Source organism: Leptosomus discolor, chromosome 1 (assembly GCF_034619465.1).
Source record: "Leptosomus discolor isolate bLepDis1 chromosome 1, bLepDis1.hap2, whole genome shotgun sequence".
In the NCBI taxonomy this organism is placed as follows: Eukaryota; Metazoa; Chordata; class Aves; order Leptosomiformes; family Leptosomidae; genus Leptosomus; species Leptosomus discolor.
The window spans coordinates 26,579,672-26,604,053 of NC_141391.1; the positions used below are offsets into that span (position 1 = coordinate 26,579,672).

Consider the following 24,382-nt stretch of genomic DNA (forward strand, 5'->3'; position numbering starts at 1 on the left):
CAGGCTGGTCTCCATAGCTATGGAGAAGAAGTATCCATGCGATAAGTGAAGATGTGTAACAAGACCCATTCCTACTTGCTTAACACCTCGTGGTGCTATTCGTTTGAAGTCTAATGCACACAGGAACTGTACATCAGAAGAAAGTGGAAAAGTCCTCTGTCCCAAGTATCACCCCATCAATTCTGGCTCTGTAAATGATGGACATATCAGACTTTGAAGTGAGGTGTTTTTTGCTTAGAAGGAGTGTGAAGAATGTTTTTGAAGGAGTTTTACATGTACTGGCTTTAATTTACCTTCTGAGCCTTTAATTTCTCCTTTCACACTTGTGATGGCAAGGGTATACTGCTTCAGAAGCAGAAACTAACTGAAATAACTCTAATTTTTAAGCTTTCTCAAAGTAGTAACTCTCTGATGTAAATGGGATCTATGGAATGGTATAGTTCAGAGACCATAAGAGTATGGATCTGGGAATACCTGCGTAATCGTGCTATTTGAGCACATATTCACTAGATACATTGTGTTACTGGATCCTTCTGGGACCAGTGGGACAGACAAGAGGACAGGAAACAGTTTTCCTTTAAGCTCTCAAGCATAATGTAATCAGTGTTATTTTTAAGTGTGGTGGGACCTATATTTAATTTTGTTCATGTCTTTTCTCTCAGCTTGAGAAAGAGTTGTAAAATGCACACTAATACATGTGAATTGTCTCTCAGCACAACTGGCATTTTCAGCTGAATCACAGTGTAGCAAAACCTCAACCTTTTTTTTATTTCGCCTTGTAATCTGTTTCTCTCAATCACTACTCACTTTACTTTTTTGTCTTTTCTTAGTTATGTGTTTTCGCTCATGTTTTTTGTCAGTCATGCTCCCTCCATAAGGTTTTACAGCGCTTTCCCCGGTTTAGTGTTCAGACCCTGGGGTTTGATCTGAACAGCTATTGCCCTCCGGATGACCAGCTCCACCACTAATGCACTTTGACAGAGCTCTAAAGGCCTCACAAGAGTTTTGGCCAAGTCCCACAAGCACATTGTCAGCTGATACAAAATCCACTCTCCCCCCCTTCTCCAACAGCTGTCTTCACGGTCTCCAACCTGCCAGATTGTTTCAGATGCAGAGTGGGACCTGTCTTTTTCCAAAAAAGACTAGTTTAAAACCAGCCAAGCTAATTTATCATCATCTGCCATGAGATCTAATCTTGACTTACTCTCTAGAGTTAATATGCCATACTTATAGGCTAAAGAGCAAAAGTTCTTTCTTTGAGCCCAAAGGTGACGTTACAGTCTTCTGTAAGAGACTCCTCTCTAGGCTACAGTAACAGGGGGTATAAAACTTCACTTGTGGAATTTTGTTATCAGCCCTTGACATCTCTATTGTTCTTTCTTTTGGACATCTCTAGCTCTGGCAGTTTTTTGCCTTCTCTGCACTTCTACATGAGCAATCCTACAATCATTTCACACACAGGTACCTTCTGTCTTTTTCATCCCATATTCTCCTATTTTCAACAATACCACCAAAAGACACCTGCAGTTCTGCTCAGAACATTTGTTTTTGTCCCCTATTTTTTACACTCTTAACATTGGGTAGAGCCAGTTCAAACCCGGTTCATGAATCTGCCTGACCAGATTTAGAAACTGACACCTGAGCTAGTCAACCTGGACACTTTCAGCAACACCAACATTTGACTTGTGACTTCTCTAATCTGGAGTAGATGTCTAAAATCTGTCTTTAAGGGTGATTGTTCTGACCTCTTAACAATAAAGGGCACTGAAGAAGTTATATTTTCATGTCTGCAGTGCAGGCCTCTGAAGCTGGATGGAGCATAAAGCGGGCAAGCAGGATATAGATGCCCATTTAATTAAAGATAAACATGGAAGAGGTTACTCCTCAGTGTCAGATGGCAGAATAGACAGATCCAAAGTCAGCTCTTTGTGCTGACCACCACCACTACACCATACACACAAAACTTCCCAACATCTTTACAGAATGCTCCTATGTGTGAAATGTTTCATTGGTCTAATGTAAAGGGAGATTTGCAAGTACACACTGCAAGAAAAAATGTTATTTCAGTGCAAAAGGAAAGATCTAACACAAAGAACTGGTAAAATCATGCGGAGTGCAGCAGAAAAAAAACAACATATAAAACCCACAAAGAATTAAATTCAGAGATTGCCTCTTGAACTCACTCTTTTGTTCATATGAGAAGGCATTAGTCTAGTTTTCCCATGTGGCATTGAGACATTACCTTATTACATGTCCTGTATTCTACAAATGAAGACATAATCTAGAAAAAGCATGACATTAATGATTATTTTTACAGTAATAAGCATGATATGCACCTCACCTTTCTATACACTCCTTCACAATAGCAAAATTTCCATCTCCTATAGTCCTTCCAACTTTATATCGCTCTGCTATCGATGCTGGAACCTGGAAACCTTCCTCCAACACTTCTGAAAGAATCATTAGTACATTTTTATTGTTAGTGAAGGAAACACAGATGTTGCACATAACATGCATTTTAAGTCTATGGTTTAGGAGCCTGGAAACCATTCAGAGTCAGTATCTCACTTACTGTACAGTGAAACCATGCTGCTGACATTGTATATACTCAACAGGTTTCACACAGATACAATAATGAAAAATAAGACTTCTGGGGGCTCAAACATACCACCATTCGAGTGTTACATAGTTTACCATTCCCACTGCAATATGCCCCCAGGACAAAACCAAAATTGTATTTTTTTAATTATGAAAAGGTCTCTGTGATCTGCACAAGCGCAGACCAGCCTCCAAAAAGGGTTGGAACTCCTTGACACAGCATGATTAAATATATGTACCAAAGAAGTCCAACACTCAAGCACTTATTTTATTACATCCTGTAAACTGAGACATCCATAAAACTCCTCATGTGCTAAGTGCTAGTTCTCCCCCTCCCCCAATATTAAATATTTAGTTTTTAAACAAATGTTCTCAATAATACTACCTCGCATGCAACCTGGGCACCAGATGTTTAGGTAAAATTGCATTACACAGTGTCTAAGCATAAGAAAAGTTTGTAGTTTCATGTGTTTTAGTGCTCATTCATGTACCATTATTTTTAAATGCATTTGAAATAGCATGTTACAAATACCTAACATGCCTCTAAAAGCTGACTGTAAACTGCAGCTGATACTAACTACTATATATATATCGTAATGTAAAAAAAATGCCTCTCAGAAATGTGACTTGAATTTACACTCTTTAAGACAGCGCTTTTAACTGTGTCTTTATCTGTCCTTTGTTCCAGTTTAGTATTAGAAGTGAATGTTATGATACAAGGCTGGGGTTTGCCTGAATTCACAGGCAGCATGAAGAGTTACTGTCAGACTTACACACACATGCCTGTGAACCGGCAGTATTCAGGCAGATGCTATCCCTTAGCCAACTTGCTCAAAGCCTTAGTATAGGGTGAGACTAACAATTTTTGAGTAAAGACCTGGGATTGCAGTATGTTCTTTAGTCCCATGACAGAGGAGACAAAAAATTACTGAAATAATCCAGTCAGCACTGCATCACCTGCAGAACTAGTATCTTGAATACCCAGCAACAAAAACACCTCTGAATAGCAATGTCCAGATCAAATCTGATTGCGAGTGAACCTAACTGGTTTGCTAAGACTGATGAGCCTCCTCACCGAGAGTCATCCAGCCTGCAACGCTCCCACCTTCTCCGGCAGGAAGAATGACTCATTTCCTACACAGCTGCTGTTATCACTACAATGACTACTTTGAAATGTCAGCCTTCAAATGTTACCTTCTGCAGGTCCATCATTTTCATCCATAGAGCTGCAGACTTTGGTGGATGCTAATGAGGTAGAGGAGCCACTGTGTTGGGAGCTCTGGAAAGGGAGAGACACAAATGAAAACAGATGATTTTTAAGGAGCACAAGTACCCACAGCACGTTCCTGCTGGACACATGTCCTGGAGAGGCTTCAGTGTTCCCTATATAAAGTAGCAATTTACTTTGGTGGAGGGCTATGTGGATGCTTGGGAAGAGTCCAATTTTTCCACTGAAATTACACTTTTGGTACCCTCACGTACATGGAGATATCCCTGATCCATCATGCGCAGCAATGTGCAGCAATGCTTTTATGTATGGTCCATTAGTTTCTCCCTATTCCGCACATGTTTTGGCAGGGAAAACTCAGGAGCTGTATGCCCTCTGCAGGCAGGAGACTGTTTTCTCAGCAACACCGTTAATCCAGCAGGACTAGAAGCACGAACGTCTGTTTTGACTGAAGTTGGCTTTGTAATGGGCAGAATGCCTCACTTTTGCAAACCTCCCTCTGGTGAAATCCTTCCCAGTTGTGTTCTAGAGGGAGAAATCATTATGGTAATGTATGGAAAAAATAAAATGTCAGGGTGAAAAATGTTTGCTTTTTTGGAAAAGCATTTGATGGTACAGCTCACTTGAGGCACGAGTCTGTACCTTGGTTTTAAGCACTTGTACAGCAAGGGTCCAGGTTTGCTTATACAGTTAATGGGGGAAGGACAGTATCTCTATAGTCTCTAGGAGACTCGTAGCCACCCAGCCTGGATGCCAAAAGTGTAGCAGGCAGGATCTCACTAGGGAAGCCTTCCAAAGCGCCTATCGATGTCTGTCAGTTACGTATGGACTCTAGGCACGTACATTAGGAAGACTGCTTCATCACGCATCTAGATGGATGAAACTACACAGACATAGGAGAATATGAGTTGGACTGGATTTCACCCAAAACTTTTATCCTGTGCTGCGTAATGATTATATAAACATATCTTCAGGATTCTCCCATCTTCAAAGGAAACCAGAAGACGCTACAAATGTAACAGTGGCCTTTTAAACTTACAGCAAACACGAGCATTTCCTCAGGTCCTTGTGTTGCAATTTAAGTGAGAAGTAGTCAGAGGATTTCCAAAACTAAAACTTTCTCGGGTTCACATAGTTCACATACTGAAAGGTTACAAAGTGCTGCAGTATTTAATTACCCCCCTTAATCTATATATTAGACAAATTGCAGGCTGTACTGCATGTAACTAACACTATCAGTTCCTTATGTGTGTTTGCAAGGTATCTAGATGGCCACAATCAGGGTGCCAATTCACTCCACAAATTTAATACAGCTTCTTTGGAATGATCTCTCCTCTGCCACTGCAGAGCACAGCCGACGACTGGAGCAAGAATAACTAATGATGCAGCGGCTGGGATTTTTGCAGAGTATGGAGCCAGGGAGAAGGCAGTCAGCAGAGTTAAAAGCTGGCCAGTAATGCTGAGTTCATTCAAACAGACTAACTTTTAATTTCTCCCACAATAGATTAAGGTCAGATGATTTAGACAAAGGCTGAACTTGGCCTGTTTTTCACTAAATAATCCTGAGAGCTTGCACATCCCATTTACCCAGAGATTCTTTACCCTTTTCTTCTTTTAATCAACCCCAGCTCATTCTTTTCATCCATCCAAGCATTTCTTCTGAGCTTTGGCCAGAATTAAAAATTGCATTAATCAGTTTTTGGACTACTTTTGCTGCCTCTTGACAACAGAAGTGCGCACTGACTGATTTTATGCAGTTCGCTAAGATATTGCTGCCCTTGTTTCATGATTAGGATGTGTTTATGTGTGTGCCATTCCTTTGCTAAACTCTGTGGGACGTCTCAGTAAAAACTTACCTCTGGTTCGTTTTTGAACAAGGTAATGGGAAAATGCTAGGAGTCCTCATGCCTGGAGAAGCCACTCTCAAAGCCTATTTTTATGCACATGTAATGAGGAAATTGTTGCCTTTACACTTCTGCTTGTAAAATAAGCAGAAAAATAAGTTTTCTCTACTCATTCTGCTGTGTCTGCTTGTTTTCCTAGAGCTGGCATCCAATTTCTTACTTCTTTTTCTACTCCACAGTATTTTCTTAAAGGAATTACAATTTAAATATTTTTAATAATTGTTACATGTACAGTCAGGATATGTACAGTCAGGAATGAATCTTTACAACATTTAAATGGTACAACACAAACAGGTTGGTGTTGGATTTTCAATAGATTAACAAAGTACTACTTTTTGAATTTTAAATAGTGAAGTTGCACTTTTCAGCAGATGTTCGGTCAGGACTGCTGACTACATACCACTGCAGCTTTCTTTAGCAGTCTGACAGTCTCTTTATGGAGTCTCCCACCCATTGTTCTAATTTGTCAGAACGGGAGATGTGAATATTGAGACCTAACTCAGTGGCCACCTTCCCAGAATGGGTGCCTAGAGAGACTCAAACTTTTATTTGGGAACCTAATTTCTCAAGGACCCTCAAGACAAGGTTTAGAAGGGAACTGTGACTGCTCAGTCCCTCCAAAATTAGACACCTCTGAGGGCCCATTTCAGCAAAGCGCTTCAGCAAGTGCTTTACTTTAAATACAAATAGTCTTAACAGCCTACACATGGCTGAAATTAAATTCACTCCTAAATATCAGTCTTAGGTATAGCTCCCTAAATATGTATTTAGCCTAGGTTTAGTTAAACAAACTGAAAAAAGAGTGGCCCATAGAAAATTTAAAGGAAATAAAACATCAGTATGAGATCAAATTTTTAAGTGCTCCTATTTCTTTTCTTATTGACACTACATAAGGATGGGAAGGCTAGGGTGATATTCATAACTGAAAAGGAACTCAAGTGATGCATTAGTAGCATATACTATATCATAGGTCTGCAAACAAAGCGTGCAGCCCCTTCAGTGAGATCTGCGTGCGAAGCACCAGCGTGCGAGCAGAAGCAGATCTCACCAGTGACAAGAAAGCAGTAGCCAAGACATTTGCTAAAAATACATACTGATATTTTTAAAACTTTAAAATTTTTAAACTAATTGAAAATATGAAGAAAACACAGTCTTTTCATTACCTTTGCTGAACCCCTCCTATTCAATCAAGATTAAAAAGAGATCGGGAACTGTACATTTGCATATATTCACCAACTCTGCTGACAGACCCCCTTTCACAATTAAAGAGACGTTACTAGGTAAACACCACACAAATATTTTCATCTTTATTCAGTCCTCCGGAACAACACACAGGCATTTATTTATTTATCTTTACTTCAGCTAGAAGGACATTCCGTTTATTTAGACTTTAATTAGCTCGTTGTTCTCACAAGCTGAAAGCCCTCCGGGTCCAGCAATTCTTGTGGGTCTCGGTGTTCCTTCCAGTTGGCTTGCCAATCGTGAGGCAGTCTGTCGTGCACACTGTTGCTCTCACAGCTGTGGACCCCATCAGGGATATTGCAGATGGGGAGGGGGGGAAAACAAACTCTAAGCAAGAGTATAATATCTTCAATACACAGACCTTAATGCAATTAGCTGTTTTAATTTTAAGAGATGCTGAGGTGCTTGAAATGTCATCACTTTTACGCAGATTTAAAGGGGTCCAGTTGCTCAGGTTGCCAGCACATGGCCATTTTTATGGCACACCTCCATAAAAGCGATGGCATAAAAAAATCAGGTCTTTGGTGTAAGGTTTTCAGATCCTATTCAGGTTTATATAACAGATGGCCAGCACACCACACATCTCATTGATGTGAATGGAAACATTAGCGCTATAGAGTTTCATACATGTCTCACTGGGAGATTTATTTAGCAACTGTTTTGTAAATAGTTTGTATCTCAGTGGAAATCGTGCTAAATCCATGAAAAAAAGGCACTAAAATAAATATTACTGTAATTTCTCTCTCCCCATACTCACCTTTGTCCTAAATTAATCTTAAAATCCCACTCCAACTGAACAGCAGGAATCTTTCTTGTGGACTACCAGTATCAGCAGTTATGAAAAGAAACTTAAACAAGTATGACTAGGAAGTTTGTTAATGTAATTCAGATTCCTGAATCTTAAACCCCAAACACTGCATTATATTTTCCAAACGTCTCAAAACCTTTATTAGTGCATATGGAGCCTACAAAGTCTCCCAACAATAGATTCCTTTGTATTTTCCTAGCATCAAGGAAGCATCTGGATGAAATGTGAGTAACAGAAATGCACGCAGGTGTAACACAAAGTTTGGATCTCATGCAGAGTTCTGCTCTTTTAGAAATGGGCTTAATAAAGCAAAGACTAAAATTACAAAACAAAGTGTAAATTCAGGAAGGAGGTTCAGGATAAGGGAATTATGAATACCTTTAAATGATGCCTCCTAAGATTTTCCCTATTCCAAAGAATTCTACAAAAAGCTATGTGTGTGAGTAGTGTGTATAAGATAAAGTTTAACTCAGCAAGGATAAGGAGCATTAAAACTAAAAACAGTTAAGCAACGACGCTCATCTCTTTTGGAGCCCATACTAGTGTTCTGTCTGGTTATAAATAACCTTTGCAAGGTAGCTGTCATGAATTCCTGACATAGTTCCTTAGCCTAAAGATCATCATGGTTAATGGTAAAATAAAGACAACAGTCCAGTGCAGGTATTAGCTTTGGAGGACTTTGAAGGGCTCAAAAAACTACTGTAATATGTAACAGTGTTAAGTGAGAAATAAGTGATTCAATACAACAAAATGGTACATCTCCAGAGGACAAAAGGTAAAGCAGAGGACAGCTGGTTTAAAACAGTAAAATAATACATTTTGATGCAACTTTTAAGAAGACAAACTCATTTATTATTCAATTTAGAGAGAAGCGAAGGGTTACTCCCTCTTCCAACTCTATCCAGGGGAAAATGTTTTTGATTTTCTTTTGTTTAATCACTTAAATCTTTTGGCCCAGCCAGCTGAGACAGGGAAAAAGGTTTTCATGTAAACAGTACAGAGCTGGCAAAAAAATGCTGCATGGAGAAACATCAAACCCATAATCTTCATGGCGAAAGAATGGAAGACAATGGAATTCAACATATAAAAAGAGAAATGATGCAATTGTTTTGTTTTCAAATTTGGACACTGCACTAAACTCATACATAAGATCCAAATTTATTTATAAACTACTTCATCTGGAAAGGAACAATAAAAAATTTATGCAAACCTGCTACTTATCCACAGTTCTACATCCTGCCCTGTCTTGTTAGACACTGGACTTGAGAGGCCTTACACAGGGAAACTTTTTTTGTTCATTTATGCAATTCAGGATTTACACAGCTTGGAGATGAGATAAGTTCAAATGACACAAGCAATAATCCGGCGTGTGTCATTCAGGAACCTGTGTTGGTTTTCTTCTTTGAGGGACAGAGGGACAAATGGGAGAGTTTGCAAGGAAAAGGAGCTGACAGACTGAAGTTAAATTTCCAAGCTGAAGCACTTTATTAGGATTCTCTTATTAAGCTGCAGCATTGTCTGCTTATACGCTCATTTGATTTGTGTCACAAGGCAATTCTGAAAGACCAACATAGTTTTCTATATGGTATTTAGCAGTAAACTTAAATCTAACCTCTGCTAGCTCCTAATAGCTGCTTCCAAAGCTGAGCCATAATTCAGACTGTGGGCTCACTCAGCCTTTGGCACCCTCCAGAAAAGACTGATGATCTAAAAAAAATAAAGCATCAGACTCATGGTATTGGAACTTGACCTTACTGTATCCATACTGCGGTTAACATAAAAAGTTACATGTGCAGTGATGTAACGTGAAGGTTTCCTTTTTCCTTTTCTAAACTTATACATAGGTAAAAATCTCCACTCAACTACAGAATAAAAATTGAAAGGCCATCAAAGGAGGTTCTTATTTCTTCCACCTAACTTAGGGCACAGCACAATTACCACTTTCATTTTTAATCTATTTGAGTTGTACTCTAAAAGGTCTCTTGGTATTCTTAACTGTTACTTGGTAGAGAGAGAAATTATTTTGTTTCTGCTCTTCCTCATTTTTATAGTACTGTTTCCTTTCTATGTCTGTACACCTTTTTTAGGCAGACCCATTTAATAGCCACCAAGAGGGTTTCAAAACTAGAACTTTTATCAGGCCCACAGATTCCTCTAGGAGAGTGTCTGAGCATCAGCTGAAGAATCAGACTGGCAGATGACATGTCAGAAATTGTAGCGTCTCTCTTCCCCCACCCCCGCCAAACAAAAATTAAAACTAGGCTATAGATATGTATTTTTAAAGAGTGGAAAGATATATCAAGAAAACAAGGTACTTATTTTAAAACACCGTGGGTATGTTTCAGTACTCTTAGCTTTTCACAGGCATATTTTCCTAATACTTGTCTTAAGAGGGGGGCTGCTGTAGCCGAGTTGTCAGCAGGGAGCTGGCACCTTGCTCTGGAAAGTCTACTGATTTCCCACTTCATACTTCAAATCTATCCCGTCGCGTGCACACAAACTTACCCATAAGCAACTCAAGGCAGGTATATTTACTGTCTTCAAAAGACCCGTTAGAAACCAAATTCTTCCTTGAAGGATCTTTTGCACCTACACACTAGAGCCCAGAGTTTATTATTTTAAAAGGCACTGAATGTATCCTCTATTTAAAAGAACCCATGAGGATGCATGAACCCCATATGCTTATACTAAGTGAACTGTTAGATGGACAATGCTGATCCAAAATGAACAAGAAATACCAAATAAAAGTATTTTTTTAAAGCCTGTTAATCACATTTCCAAAATAAACTCACCGAACAGTGTGTATTTTTTCAAATATATTTATTACATTGCTTACAATAATCTACAGTAATGTTAAATCTAGCGAAACAACAAATTGCAACCAGGATGACATGGTCAAATATGAAACACAAGTACAACACAGTATGATGAAACAATGGCACAAAAATGAAGGTGATTTTCTTCAGCTGATTATATGAAATAAAACATTCATCGGCATTTGTTTTTGCAAGTTTTACATTTTTTTGTTGATAAATCAACAGCTTGCTTTTTGGTTTCCTGCATCACATTAATACAAAAATGGTATAGTTTAAAAAGCAAATACCCAAGCACTTTTCTTTAAAAAAAATAATTGTATGCATAACTTCGTAAAATCTTAAACTTATGTTGTAAATGTGCCAATATTTACAATATCATAGTGCAACTAACAAAATGAAGAGGTCTTAGCACAAACATCGTTAGCTCCTCTTTCACTAGAGTCCAAATTCCAAAACACTGTATTGCAGGGCAAACCACAAACTAATTACCTCATGTAACATCAGACAACAAGTACACGCTGAATACAGTACAGCTTTTTTCATACTTCACTGCTGAGGGTTAATTTAAGCAAATTTGAATATAATCAACATGCGCAAATACAGACACTAAAACGCATACGAATATGTACGTGTGCACTGCGTGTGTTTTTAACCCTTCGCTAACGTGTGCGTACACAACACATGTATCTACATACCCATTGCCTTCCGGGGGGGAGTTGGGGCGCTCAGCCAGTCTGAGATCAGGTGCAAGGAGAAGAGGCCAACCGAGCCAGCCAAAAGGTGTTACAACAGCAAACGCGGCTCAGAATAGCCTCTGCTCTGCTCGGCAAGCCCTGCTTTCTGAACGGAGGGGTTTCCTGGGGGGTGGCACACCCATTTCCACAGAGTGTGACAACCACTTGCTTGCTTTTTGCTCTGCATGGAGAGCTACTGCTGGCTGCGTGACATAAGGTTATTTTCCTGTTGATCACTCATAGTTACAAGTTCTCATCCCGTCACTAACAGATAAATTGAAAATGAAGATTAAATAAGGAACAATCTTGTATTCGGTTGTATATCATTAACTGGATACAAGAAAAAGCACAGACAACATTAATCTAAGTATTCATCAAGTGATAAGGTAATTTAGCACCATAAAGATTTTCTGTTTGTTCATTTCTCTACTATTTTTGACAAAACAGTAAACTTGGGTGGATCAGAGGTTCTTTTCTGTATCACTGTTAATTCATTTTAACATTTAGAGTTGAAGGAGGTTTTTTGTTAACAGACTGCACTATACAACATTCACATTGCAGCGTGAAGTATGAAACTTTAAAAGCAAACACTAGTATTTATTTTGATTGTTACGCCACACAATCTCAGCCCAGGTGTTCTTCAAGGCTGTTTAATGTTATGTATCCTTTCTTATAATATACATTTAAAGCCACAATATTAATGCCCCAGAATTTTCATTTTACAGCCATATATGCCCTGTGAAAATGGTTTAAAGAGAAAAATAACTAAATACAATGTGCTGTCACTGAATTATTTTACACATTGAAAAGAAATTTTCACATTGGATAATGAATATTAAAGATTTTACTGATTTCAACAAAAGAATTTCAAATATTGCATGACTTAATACACTGCAGAACAGTGCAGCTCAAGAGGAGACACAAGTCTAAACGTGTCAAAATAATACCATTTCAAATTCATGATTAATGTTTTGCCTGTGTAGATATATTTGTGCGTAAGGTCCTATTCTTCCCACCTTGGAGTTAATTGTGGTTTTGCCACTAACTTCAAACTGAGCAGAACTTAGCCCTTGTTTGTGCATGAGAACTCTTAAAATTGTACAGACTTCCTTGGGGGAGCTGCTCAGCAAGTACAGGTTGGTGCAGCTCCACTGACTCTTAACAGAGCGATAGCGAGTCCCACCAGATGAACATCCTCCCATTAATAAATTTTGCCCATGTATTTGTTTAAAGCCACAAATGTAACATAACTGTGGGTTTCAAAGCCATTAAACTATGTGTGTGTGTGTGTGTTTGTGTGTATGTGCGTATAAATATAAACATACACATTCTGTGCTTCACATGTGAACTGTTTGTTGCGTAAAAGAAGAAGAAAAGAGATTAAAAAAAACCCAGAAAGTTGCAGAAAGCATAGGGAAATAATCACAAGTATTCATAAAGCTCAAAGGGAAGCAAAGCATTCACAATCTATACAAGACTCTTGAGCTACATCATAATCACCTTAGAGTAGGCACAAATAATGCAGCATAGAGAGAACTAGAAGAGGTTCAAACACTATAAAGTTGCTTAAGCTATTCCAATATTTAATGAAGCCGAGGAAATCTAGGGACAAACTAAAACCTGTGCTGTTGTGAGCAGAATTACAGCATCAAGAAACACAATTTCAGTTTCACCTATAAACTGAAACCTTCTGGTCTTGCTCCGAAAAAATTTTCATTTCTGCTCATGTATAATGGGAATTACATTCCACACAAAAGGGATCTCAAAGTCTATAAACAGTGTACCTTTTCAATCTCTAAGGGACTTTCATTCCTTAAATGAAATATTAATGATACGTATTGTGCCTGAATAGCCCCTTAATATAAGTCATATGTTGAAATGATTAAATGTTATGGACTAGCATATTCTTCGAAACAGTCTTGATGGAGAACTCGCTATGATAACAATTACTGATATAAGGTCCATTTTTCTTTTCCACAGCTAAGCAAAGCCGTGGGATTCAGGTTTGTTGGCAATCTGCGCTCCCTGCGCAGAACAAACATTCTTAATAAACTGCCTGAAGCAGCAGTAGCCTATATGAGAGAGGGGAGGAAAAATAAAATTCCTGGAATTTATTTTCTTTACAGGAAAAAAAACAATTGTCAAAACTTCAGTAAGTATTTTGTTCAGTCTGGTGGAGTTGTCTGAATTTTTGGAAAATGATCCCAACTCACCTTTATATAATATGCATTTCTTGGGATTAAGTAATACATTTTACAAAGACATTCCCTCATAACAGGCAAAAATGCAAGTAACTTCACAGCTGCCAACTTTTTTCAGTAGAACAGGACAGCCTTAGGATCAGGGTATAGGGGGGGACTGTTCCTATTGCTGGAAGAGTTTTAGAACTGAAGTCTGAAGCAGGAGTGGCAAAACATGCATTTCAAAAGGGAATGCCCTAACTGCTTCACCAAACGTGCCAGATCAGTGACTTTCTCTCCAGGTGATACTGGAACCAAGTATTGGAAACAGAGAAGGTAAGTTTTGTATTCTGCTGCCCTTTTACTTCTCTTTGCAAATATCCTCCATAAAGAAAATTATATTGACACAGTGAAGCCATAACATCACAACGCATGCCAACATTTTCCAGCTGCTGAATTTTACTACGGACAAATCAGTGTAAAGGAATTATTTCACTACATTTAAAAGACGGCATGCGGCAGCTAAACATTTTCTGTTGTTAAGTAAATTTTCCTGATATTTTAGAATATATTAAATAACCACTAAGTAGCTCAAAAATACAATTTCTATAGACTTTTGCTGAGGATCAGAATCACACTGATTTCTAATCCTTAAATCATTAGTGTTTGAAATATTGAAAGGAAAGGTATAAGACAGTAAAAGTGTGTGATCACTACACTATGGGCTTAAATAAAACAGATAAATTTTGAAGCAATATGCAACATATGATGGAAAATATTGCTATTACATAAATTAGACTAAGATTCTCACAATAAAGCAGCAGAAAACAAATAAAATTAGTAGATATTTGTTAAGCAACTGGTTATAATGCGTGACCTACTTTAACACTAAAGGAGTTTTGCATATTCATGCTGTACAAAATGACCACCTATAGAAATTACAAAAACAGAGAAATTAGGTCACTAGGAGGATGATTTACAGTGCCACCATTGCTGTAGGCTTTCATTTTAAAATGCATAAAATGTCTCATTACAGCAAATAACAAATGATGTTCTTGTCCTTAACATAAGTGAAAATAATCACTAGTTTCTCAGGCAAAACATGTTTTTCCAAACAGTGTCATCATACGTGTGTTAGATGACGCTGCGAGCCAGCAGGCCCCCATATTTCCTTGTTTAGAAATCTGTCCGTATTTACTTGCAACACACAGAAGATCAGTATTAACGTCTCTTGCCAGGTAAAACATTCATGTTGCCCCTGAACACCCTTCTGTTCACAGCCATCAGACAGAAACGCAGTGAGCAGAACTCGAACACTGCTTTGAAAGCATTTACTTTTTGTCCTGCGACCACGCAAGATTTCTTAATTTTCTTTTCTTTTAGATGAAAAGACTAAACTTAGAGTGTTACAAATGTGTGTGTCGGGATCAGACAGCCTGGTGCAAGCAGTTTAATATGGCTGGTTTTTTCTTTTCTGCATTTTACCTATTCATTGGTAAAAGCAAAGTATTCATTAACTGTTCATACCAAAATGAATAAAGATACCTACGGTAAAAACAGAACATATAATCAGTACCTTAGGTGATAAAGAGTGCTATTCATAAATGTGCCCACTATGGATTTGTGCGTTATATTCACCTTATCCAATCTTTGTTCCTTACAGGGAGCACAATGCTGTTTTGTATTTGAGGGACATATTCAATGGCTCATTCATTAAAAATTCTTGCATTAAAATGCAGTGGTAAAGCCAAAAATACCCCCCCACACTAGAATTAATTTGGCCCCATGCTTTCAATATTAAATATGCAAAACTCTTTTGTGCGATTCACTATTACTGTAAATTAGCAGCTATTCTCTTTAAAAATGTTAAACCTTCACCAAATCACAAACCATAAACATTGTTCCATTTTCTCTTTTACACTGAGTCTCCTACTGAATCCATATCATCCGAAGAGAGTGGGCGATACAGGTCCTGTAAGATGAAGTGCAGTATAGATTTGTTTATTGTGTTTGATTTGTTGCGCTGCAACTGTCTTATATTCTTTTTGTTACTGTGGACCAGAAGATATTGTTTAACATAAAATACACATTTTTACATACTCAGATTTTTGGCTTAACATCATACAATAATTTTTTAATCAACAACTAGATGGTTAGTAAATAAAGCTGGAGTTTCAACGTACAACACATTCTAAGAGGCACTTATGTTTTTTCTTTGATTCTTTCCTATTAAACGCTATTAAAACAATATTAATCTGTTCTAGAGAGTCTTCTAATTGTTTGGATGCTTGGCAATACGAATTTAATCTTAAAGGAAATACACGTCCCTTTTTGCTGTTTCGCAAACAGCAGCAGGAAAGTAAGCTCCTACCTTATATAAGGTAATCAAAACTTGCCACCCACTGCTGATAATAGCATGGATCCAGCAACAGTTGAGCCTCAGAATGCCGACACTGAATATTGCCATTACCTATATTGTACTGACAATGGTATCTCTTTTCCACAGTTTTTCTGTGTCTGTGTGTACGTGTAAAAAGACAGCATGTAAAATATCCCCGTCCCCAGCTCTTTCTGACGGTAGCCAAGCAACCAGCTCATGACAGCAGAGGGAGAGTCTAAGTGTACAGATCCACTTTGTTTTTTCAACACCCACTCCGAGCATCCTCTGACGGATCAGATAATCCTCAAATGCCAGAGGTGTCAGGGGATGCTATACTGCCCTATCCAGCCTACACAGCACAACAATCCTCGCCAAGACACACAATGGCGCTAAACGAAAGAGTAAGTTCAGCAAAGAGAAGTGGCAGAGGACAGAGTACTCACTTTTTAAGGTGAATTAAGCCTAACTGATGCTTTAGAGGAGTACTGAGTATGCAGGTGCCCAGCACACCTCATAGCCAAGCTGTGACACCTCCAAGGTGTTTTGGGGGATCTTCCAGTATAAAACATATTTACGAAATACAACAAAACAACTACAAGACAAAATACAAGAACATATAAGAAGGGGAAGGCTGATGGAGCCAGCTTTAGGGTTGACCTTGATTTGGGTTTTTTTTGGTTGGTTTTTTTAATCACAAGAAGATAACTGAGGCAAAAAAAATGAGCAAATCTAAAATCTATACTATAAAACAAGGATTACTAAAATGAATGCTTTACAAATTTCAAATTAAAAGGATGTCAATGATCTATGCAGCTTTATGTTTTACTTGCAGGCATGCTATCAAGGGGATTTAAGCCCCTTAAAGTGTTTTTTCATTCCCTAGAATGCTCATTCTGCATGTAGTCTGCCAATGGGCATGTGTACATACAGTAGCAGACATGTTAGACTGGACGAGTGAAAATCAGGTCTTAAATACATTTCTATTTTGTTGTGAACAATCTAGACAAAAGAAGAATTTTAAACAGACAAGACCATCTCATTCTGAATATTAACTAGCTTGTTAATTATTGAAAATTCTTTTGAGCGTATACAGTTTGGGGATTTCAAATACATAGTAAAGAAAAATAATAATCTTTTGATTTGCTAGGGAGGGTAACACCCCAAACTTTTGAATAGTATCTTCCAGGTGACTGCTCACTCTTCTGAATAGAAAAAATATGCCTTCAGAACTTACAAAGAGGATATTTATAAGAACTGACTTTTAGTATTTAGGGAATATTTTTGTGCTTATTTTAATAACTCTGTGGTTGTTTTAAAGCAAAACCATGCACACGATTTCAGGATCATATTATCTGCTTTTTCATATACTTTTAAATACGTGACACTTTTAAAAAGTTTTCCTTTCTGCAAGAATTTTCCTTGCCTATAATTAGCTGAAGACCTATATTTCTGAAAAAAAATATGAGGAGAATCTATTTATTACTTCGCATAGATTAACAAAAAGACAAAACTTGCTGAATGAGTAAGATCTCTTGGCCACACACAACTCAAAAAATCCTTATACACATAGAATTCAACTTCTTTGTCTGAGTAGTCAAGAGGTACCTTAAAATTAATTTTTTAATATTCTATAGGCTGTAGTCTCTAGGGAAGTAGGAAAAACATTTAAAATAAAGACAAGCAACAGAAAATCAGGTATAAAGTACATAATGTGTCCACCTTAATTGAAGTGATGACTCTGATTACAAGACAGTGGGAAAATAAGCTCATAAACTATTATAAAGGTTAGTTAATCAAAATGTGGGGGTTGCTATTATGTATATTTATTGCTATGATTGCCACGCCACCTTTTCTGAGTCTGCGTCATTAACTGCATTCTGTTGTGGCAAGAACTGTATGCATGGGCAACACAATAGCTCTCCGCTTCAGCTCCTATAAACCTGAGAATCAGATGTTTTAATCCTCTGTGGAAATACACAGTTAAGTACATAACCATTTAAAAAAAAAATCGTAATTTTCTATCTAAGAATAAATATAAAGAAAGAATTAAACTACAAGAAAGCATAACTGTAGTTTACAGCCTGCAAGCTAAAATACTCAGAAGCTGATAATTGGTTGATAGTTAGCTCAGTTGATAAATGGTTCCTAGTTCACTTTCAAGTCCTTGTATTATACCCGTGAAATTAATCTCACAAATCTTACTTTCCTCAAATATAGATTGAATTTCACCCAAGATTATAAAAATATAACTTTCACTGATTTCTGAATTTTTGGAAAGAACTCAGCTATATACATATGCAAGTGAGCAAGGACATATCTTTTTATGTTCTGGCTTTTGAGGGTACAAAATTTTATCTGTAGGGTTACAAGAACACTGTTTTCACCAGTATGTACAACAGTAGCATTTTTGGCTTTATTTACATCAATGGAAAGCCTTCTATCAAAGGCCAGAATTTATTTTTTTAAAAATTAAGTCATGAAATGTCAGTAAGTAAGATGATTGATCCTATTTTAACTTGCCTAATGCACTCCATAATTAGAAGGAACATTTTCTTTGGAAAATTCTACCATCTCTACTATTTTTACAGGTCTTCACTATTCACAGGAAGAAACCCCTCAGTTTGTGGCATTACCTTGCTTTTGTGCCTCTGCATTCAAAAGCATGACTTCCTCTCGCCTGTACTTCCTGGAAAAACACTGTCAGCCTGCCCAGACTCATCAACATTTTGACATATCAAGCCTACAACTCCCTCATAGCACTTGGATGGGGATGCTGAACTGCTGATTGATCAGTTACATCAAGGGGAATCAGGCTATGCTAGAGTCAATGTTCCTTTTCGCCTTCCAGACCCAGTACATGCCACTGGTATCCCATATACCTGACGGCACGAGAGAACAGGCACTCCTCTAACTCTAACTGCACAAGAGAGGGGCAGAGAAAAAACAAATTACACAGCTGAGCTGGCATTCCCAGAACCCAGCATATTGTTTCAGTTCTAAAGCAGTAGTTCTCTCAAACTCCATGTAAAGAGAAAAACACAGACCTTCTGACAGAAAGTCAGAAACCAAACCATCACCTTCAATCTCAAACCATGACTCTAGCAGCCAACACTCTTCTTTTGGGGCAGGAATACCTCACCTTTCAACACTGGAGAGAAGGCGGGCACTGAAATCAGTGTCCTCTTCCCTCTTCTAGGACTATCACATGATATCAACACTTCAACAATCTCCTAGGGAATAAACCTTCTCCTGTATCTGGCTTGTCAGCCCTGTAGCTGAAGCTGCTGAAGACAAAGCAAAATGCTTTGAGTTCAAATTTGGTTTATGACAATACAGTACATAAAGTAACCTGTCCTCTAAATAAAATTTAAATGGCAACATACAAAAGATGGTACTAAAATTAAACAGAACACCACTTATACTGCTAACAAGAAAATTAAGATTAGTAAGCACTGTTTAACAGCTGTTCATAGAATTAATTTAGTCACTGGAATACACATTACGACCTTTAACAACACAACTCTATGTTTTTACACTGAACTTCTAGCTCACTCACTTCAAAAGTTAAACATGAAAGATGCTGAAATAAAATTTCAGAGAAAGTGTAAAGTTTCCATCCCTGAACTTCTGAGCAGTTAATTTTGTAACCTAAATAATATTGCGATGCATTTTTACAAGACTGCAATATATTTTTTACATGAAAGTATTCCATGTTTTGTCAGGTAAAACAGACAAGCATGAAAGGTCCCTGCTAGAGGTCAAGGGGACTGGATATGAACATCTCAAAAGAGAATTCAACTCTTTAACAATGCCTTCTCTCTCCTATAGTTTTACTTCAATATTTATTTTCTATACAGTAAGCAATGTGATTATGTTACCACCACACAGCCCTTTGCATCCATAATACTGCCACTTGATGATCCTGTTACTGCCATATAGGGAACCCAGATAAGAAGCAGCCCATCTGCTCTGCTCTTCACATTTGAAAGTCAGAAACCTTGTGGTCAAAAACCCGTTGTGTCTAACAGTGCTGACCACATGGTTCCCACTCACTCATCAACAAACCTTAACGCAAAAACATTTCTTCACCGTGGGGAGAGAAGCGTCAGTGGTAGGGAAGGAAGTTTAGGAAAGTTACCAATGAAGAGGCAGCCTTACAGCAACTGAAAATCCACTCTATACTGATATCATCCACCTAAACAGACACCCTTACATCACCAATGTGTAATTCATTTGGAAGACTCTTTGTTCCCTCTTCTGTGACTTATTCATGATTCATTAAGAAGCTTTGAGAGTAAGAACAAACAGGTGTGGAAGACATTGCATTCAAGAAGATTTTAGTACCAGCTCACCCAAACCGAAACTTGCACCTTTACTCTCTGTGTACCAGATGATGAAAACCATTGACACTACCCTAATGCTTCAAGCTCCCACTCACTGGCTGTCTCTATGCTGCAAGACCACAGTCGGCTTCCATAACTATAAACAAGCCACAGCAGAAACCCATGGCAGTATCCCAGCCTCAGGTAAGACTTGGGCATGCACAATTCTTCAGCTCCCTAGTATCCACTGGACATAAAGAAGGGTAGACAGGCTAGAAAGGAATCATGCCATGCTACAGCTATTCCTGATCTGGATATCCGGGGAACCAGGTCTGCACCAGCCCTTAAAGTCAAGCAGTGCCTATTTTGTACATAATCCCCTTACTCTGAGAGACACAAATTATGTCCTTATTTAAAAACTGAAAAGGCAGAAAAAGCATGTGTTCAAACTGTGTTTATAAACAACTCTGACATACAGAGTACTGCCTTAGGGAAGCTTTCATTGAGAACTGATAACAGTTTAGAAAATAGCAGAAGAGAAGATACATAGACATCTGTCCCATTGCTTTTGAACAGCTACAATTAATTAAAGCAGCATGCAGAGCCTTTTGGGCTGAACGAGTAATATTTTGTGAGAGGGTTACAGCAGTAACATAGGTACTACCTTAATTCTGGATGCTTAGGTATATTGTAGATTCCTCTACACATGATAACTAGGGCGAACCTACAGCTACTATCAACTCTGGTCCAGCAAACTGACTGACAAGTTTCGTGCTGCCTTGGTACCGATAGTATCTTCACTACACAAGGCTATGATATTGCAGCTAATCCACAGCTAAACTCCACAGTGCATTCTTTCACCTTGCTTCAAAATCAAAGCTGTTTGTAGGTTTTGGAAGTGACACAGTGCCCAAGGCAAATTAAGAAAAAAAAAATCTTTGACAACATCAACATTTCCTTCCAGTTGTGAAATGTCTGGAAAAAAAAGAACAGTTGTATCCCGCTTCAGGAGTGTTGTACAAACACAGCAAGGACCATCGCCAGGCTCTTCCACCCTATAACTCTACACACAAGGAATCAGTGGGGAGAAGGCTATCGGGTAATGGCTATACCAGATTCTCCCCAGCCACACTCAGAAATCAGTTTCCTTGTTTCCTTACCCTCTGTTTCCGTAGGCTTCCTGGGCTGGTGGGAGATGGGCTTGGAGACTTCCCAGAGCGGGGAGTAGAAAGCTGGCTACCAGGGGTTCCATTCACTAAAAGGACAATAAATTGAAAAAAAACCCAATACACAGCATTATTAAAAGCAAAGAAATAGTTAAATCAACATCTTTCTTCTCATTCTTTGTTGAACAGATGAATTTGCTTTTGCTTTATGTTTTAGACATTAAATAAGGTAATTCACGAAAGAACTGTTTCCTCAGAGTTTTGGCTCATGAAGACAATTTTTAAACAGACTGCAAGCAAATAATCAACAAACCTGAAAAGACTATTTAGTCAAAGGCAGAGAACATGATCATGTTTTCTTAAACTGTATTGTTCCTGTGCTTGAAAGTGAAAGGTAGCAAGATGCTCTGTTAACCTTAACAGACACTTGCTATAAGCAAACCTTTTCATTCCATTTAGTTATGGCTTGAAGAGCTACCCACCAAAAATAAACAGCAGAACTGCTTGCAAAAACAAATCAGCTGGTCACTGTTCCTCACTCATTCATTTGAACAGATTTTTGCAATACTCTCTGACCCAAACATCACCTCAGACTTAACCCAGAGGGGCTTTCTAGAGGCAAATAAATTGGATGTAACACCTCAAGTCTGACTTACAGCAAAGCAACACTTTCTCAAATAAGTAAGTTCCTTCATATATGTCAGTGCCTATCATTTTAGAAACATCTTTTCCATGCATGTGACATTATCCATTAAATTAACAAAACAATACCGGCAGAGGACAGAATTCTACTACAAAGTAATCACACAAGAGGCTATCAATAATGTTCACACTGAAGCACTGATAGAAACACTACAAAGTGTGTATCACATATATATGTAAATATTCTTAAACAAGCAACTGTTATATCACAGTCCACATTTGTCAGCACCAGGAAAAAAAAGAATCGACAATCAGATTCCCAGATTCTGAATCTTAGGAGAATATTTACATACTAGGACACCAACAAGGCATTTGACTTACCTTCTATGAGTTCTAACATGGACAGAATCTTACTGTTTAACCTGATAATAGCAAGCAGCAAAATTCCTGCTCTGTACTAAGCCAAGCTGTAGCCAAACTGAGAAGCAATGGGATTAGTTAAGGATAGCTGGGGCTGCTCACAGAGTGAGCTGAACGCGATGCAGGATTCATAAGCAGAAGCCTTTTCTGCGTAAGGCTGACGTCTTCAGAGCAGCAGTGGGAGGTGCAGGTGCTGTCTTAGGGCTACATCAAAGGTGTCAATTAAGCATAATGCCGCTCCTTCACAACGCTGAACCACCGCAACCCCCACTCGCTTTCCATGGAGCCCCGAAAGCCTAAGGAATTTTATATGCTGTGCACTGAATCATAATGAGGTGCCTTTGGGGGCAATATACCAAATGACTCATCCGAAAATCAAAATGACAATAACTCTTGTAAAACCTTGGCTGACTGGCAATCTAGCAAACGCTAATTCCTTTGGTTAATACAGTAGAAATTTTTAATAGATTTTTCTTACTTTTTACGTAATACATTGTTCTCACTGGCTACTACTGGGCCTGCGCATTATAAGGAAGAAATATGTACACCTACCACAACACACACATCAATAAAACACGTTATACTGCATGATAAATAATGATCACTTAATAGTTCACAGGTGCTATGAGTGACCAAATCTCAATACCACTTTGTGTAAGGCATTGTTTAAGGCAAAGGTGCAATCTATTTGTATAACCATGGGAACAACATGATACACTAATTGGATTTAAATAGGTTGCTTTTCTAGAAAACCATTCCACTCATCTAGGCTTTGAACTCTCTTTGTACAGAGGACAACCGTTTCCACATATCAGCATTGATTCAAATGTTGTGCTAAACGTGTAGGGGAAAGCATGTGCATGTGGACATATTCACTGAAGTTCATACAGTATTCAGCAAAACACCTCATAGGTCTGGCCAATAATGACTAAAATCGAATTTATTATCAATACTTCTGAAATCATTTAGGAAAAGGGCAAGATGAGGACAGTAAAAATGAGCTTTTTGGAACCTTAAGCTTCTAAAGTTTTAAAGGGCTTCTTATAAACAAATATAAACAAACATAAAACTAATACTAAACTACTTATATTCATGTGGAGCTAGTCCTCAAGACTGCTGAGTAACACTAGTGCTCTGCCTTCCTTATAGATTGACTCCTTCCTCACACTCTTCAACAATAGCTTTTCTTAGAATTACTATTGCAATTATTCTGTCAGGAAGACAAAGACTTGAGGCTACCAAGTGGAAACAGACAAATAGATGCAATGGTGTATTAGACTCTTGATGTATTTCCCACATGTACCATGCTGATGAGTGTGTATTTGAGATGAAAACCCAAAGTATTACAAACCCTTAAAAATGACTCAATTGCCACCAATTTAAGCTAAGATCCAATGCTCTCCCAAACAGCACTCTTTAAAAAGGAAAATTATGACAGTGGTGCTCATGTTGGCCATCTGTAATATGTGAAGTCAAGAGCACAATTAATGGAGCAAGGCCCTCAGGAGATTTAAGTAGAATTTGCTCACCTCCTTGCCCATATCCAAAATACAAAGGTGCTAAGTACCTAAAACGCATAGCAGGGTTTTTGTAAGCATACAAGGACTCCCTACGGAGAACTGTTTAGGAAACTCTAGAGATGACAATTAGCACTGGGGATAAGATCCCTTTTACCAAACTTAGGTACCTATTGTATTGACTTCTACATCTGAAGTAGTTTTCTAGACCTTATTTTAACCAAGGTGCTGTTGTAGCACAAGTCGTAGCATCCCCAAGCAACTATCTAAAACAGACCTGATGAACAACATACTAGTAGCATCCACTGCAGCATAGACTTCTGAAGCTACACAAGATGAATCCAAACCCATGCATCCAGAGTTTTAGCACATGCTGAAGGTGAAAGAAAACCATCAAAATTCTCCCCATCTACCAATTTTGGTGG

At 38.2% G+C, this 24,382-nt stretch overlaps 1 protein-coding gene across 7 annotated transcripts in view; it reads right to left on the bottom strand.

Moving 5' to 3' along the window:
• The window catches only part of DCLK1 (doublecortin like kinase 1), a 244,361-nt gene that overhangs the window by 39,324 nt on the left and 180,655 nt on the right, over nt 1-24,382 (bottom strand). For 3 of the 7 annotated variants that reach the window (XM_086481894.1, XM_086481891.1, XM_086481890.1), the window contains 2 exons: nt 21,373-21,467; nt 15,426-15,482 (listed from right to left, as the gene is read on the bottom strand). In XM_086481894.1, coding sequence (XP_086338020.1) covers nt 15,426-15,482; nt 21,373-21,467 — 152 coding nt within the window. Of the gene's footprint in view, nt 1-2,341; nt 2,451-3,792; nt 3,878-15,425; nt 15,483-20,873; nt 20,877-21,372; nt 21,468-24,382 lie in introns of those variants that run through there. The other 4 variants (XM_086481887.1, XM_086481888.1, XM_086481893.1 and 1 more) reach the window with 2 other exon arrangements.